The sequence below is a fragment of the Monopterus albus genome, unplaced genomic scaffold (genome assembly GCF_001952655.1).
Source record: "Monopterus albus unplaced genomic scaffold, M_albus_1.0 scaffold220.1, whole genome shotgun sequence".
Classification (NCBI taxonomy): Eukaryota; Metazoa; Chordata; class Actinopteri; order Synbranchiformes; family Synbranchidae; genus Monopterus; species Monopterus albus.
The window spans coordinates 702,479-703,590 of NW_018128100.1; the positions used below are offsets into that span (position 1 = coordinate 702,479).

The window sequence follows — 1,112 nt, forward strand, 5'->3', positions numbered from 1 at the left end:
CCCTCGCCCTGCCGCTTCAGCTTGTAGCGGTGGTTCTGGAACCAGATCTTGACCTGGTTGGGGGTGAGGTGGATCAGTCCGGCCAGGTGCTCCCTCTCCGGGGCCGATAGGTATTTCTGCTGCTTGAAGCGCCGCTCCAACTCGTACACCTGCGCCTGTGAGAAAAGCACCCGCCGCTTCCTGCGCGGCGCGGCGTGCAGCGTCACCATGGACTTGGCGGTGGAGTCCATCCCGGTCAGACTCCCCACCATGGCGGGCATGTTCATCCCGGCGGAGGGGCCCATGAATCTGGAAACTTAGAGGAAATATAATTTAATGTTTGACAAAAAAAATAAAGTTTAATTGAACTTATCTGAAATTAACGGGAAGCATTTCAGCAGAAAACATTGTTAAATCATAGGCCATCAAGGTGTTTTTGGAAAATACTGATGAATATAGAGAAACACTAAGAATAATAATAATAACCTAGTTTATAAAATGAATTAGCCCAGCAAGTTTGCTTCCTCTTATAATTTAGTCGACGGAAATTTTAGGATCAATAAAATCAAATCTAGTTGATTAATATAATCAACGTTGTCACTATGGAAGACCATAAACTCTTCACGGTCATTATCCTGGGGCCTATTTGGTGATTCAAATATTAGTGAATTTATTATAAAGTCGCGTTTTATTGCCACAGACACATTAAAAATGAACTTTGAAATTTAAGCATTTTAAATGTTACTGAGCTGAAGACTGACGAAGTCTGGTTAAAATAATGTTTGGTCATTTTCTGGTAGTGCGTAAGAGCAGGAGGCCGCTCTGACCAACGCTTCTCATCTTAAAATGTTAAAACTTTTGGTTCCTCTTACTTGTCGGGTATCTTGGCTCCGGGTTGCTGTACCACGGCGCCGCCCCTCCGCTCCTCACCGTATCCTGATAGGACGGCAGGTCACCGACGGTCCCGATGCCGCCGTTGCAGAACCCGCCGACCGAGAACTGTGGCATCCCATGGGGGACGTGATAAGGCCCGCCAGGCCCCAGTGCGGCTGCTGCTGCGTTGGCCGAGGACGACGACGAGGATGGGGATGAGGAGGAAGAGGACAGGTGATGGTGGTGGTGGTGGTGATGGT

At 48.2% G+C, this 1,112-nt stretch overlaps 1 protein-coding gene across 1 annotated transcript in view; it reads right to left on the reverse strand.

Moving 5' to 3' along the window:
• Positions 1-1,112, reverse strand: part of nkx2.4b (NK2 homeobox 4b) — a 1,777-nt gene that overhangs the window by 365 nt on the left and 300 nt on the right. Inside the window, 2 exon segments of the mRNA XM_020619449.1 lie at positions 3-295; positions 852-1,112. The exon segment at positions 852-1,112 is cut by the window's right edge and continues 52 nt beyond it. Coding sequence (XP_020475105.1) covers positions 3-295; positions 852-1,112 — 554 coding nt within the window.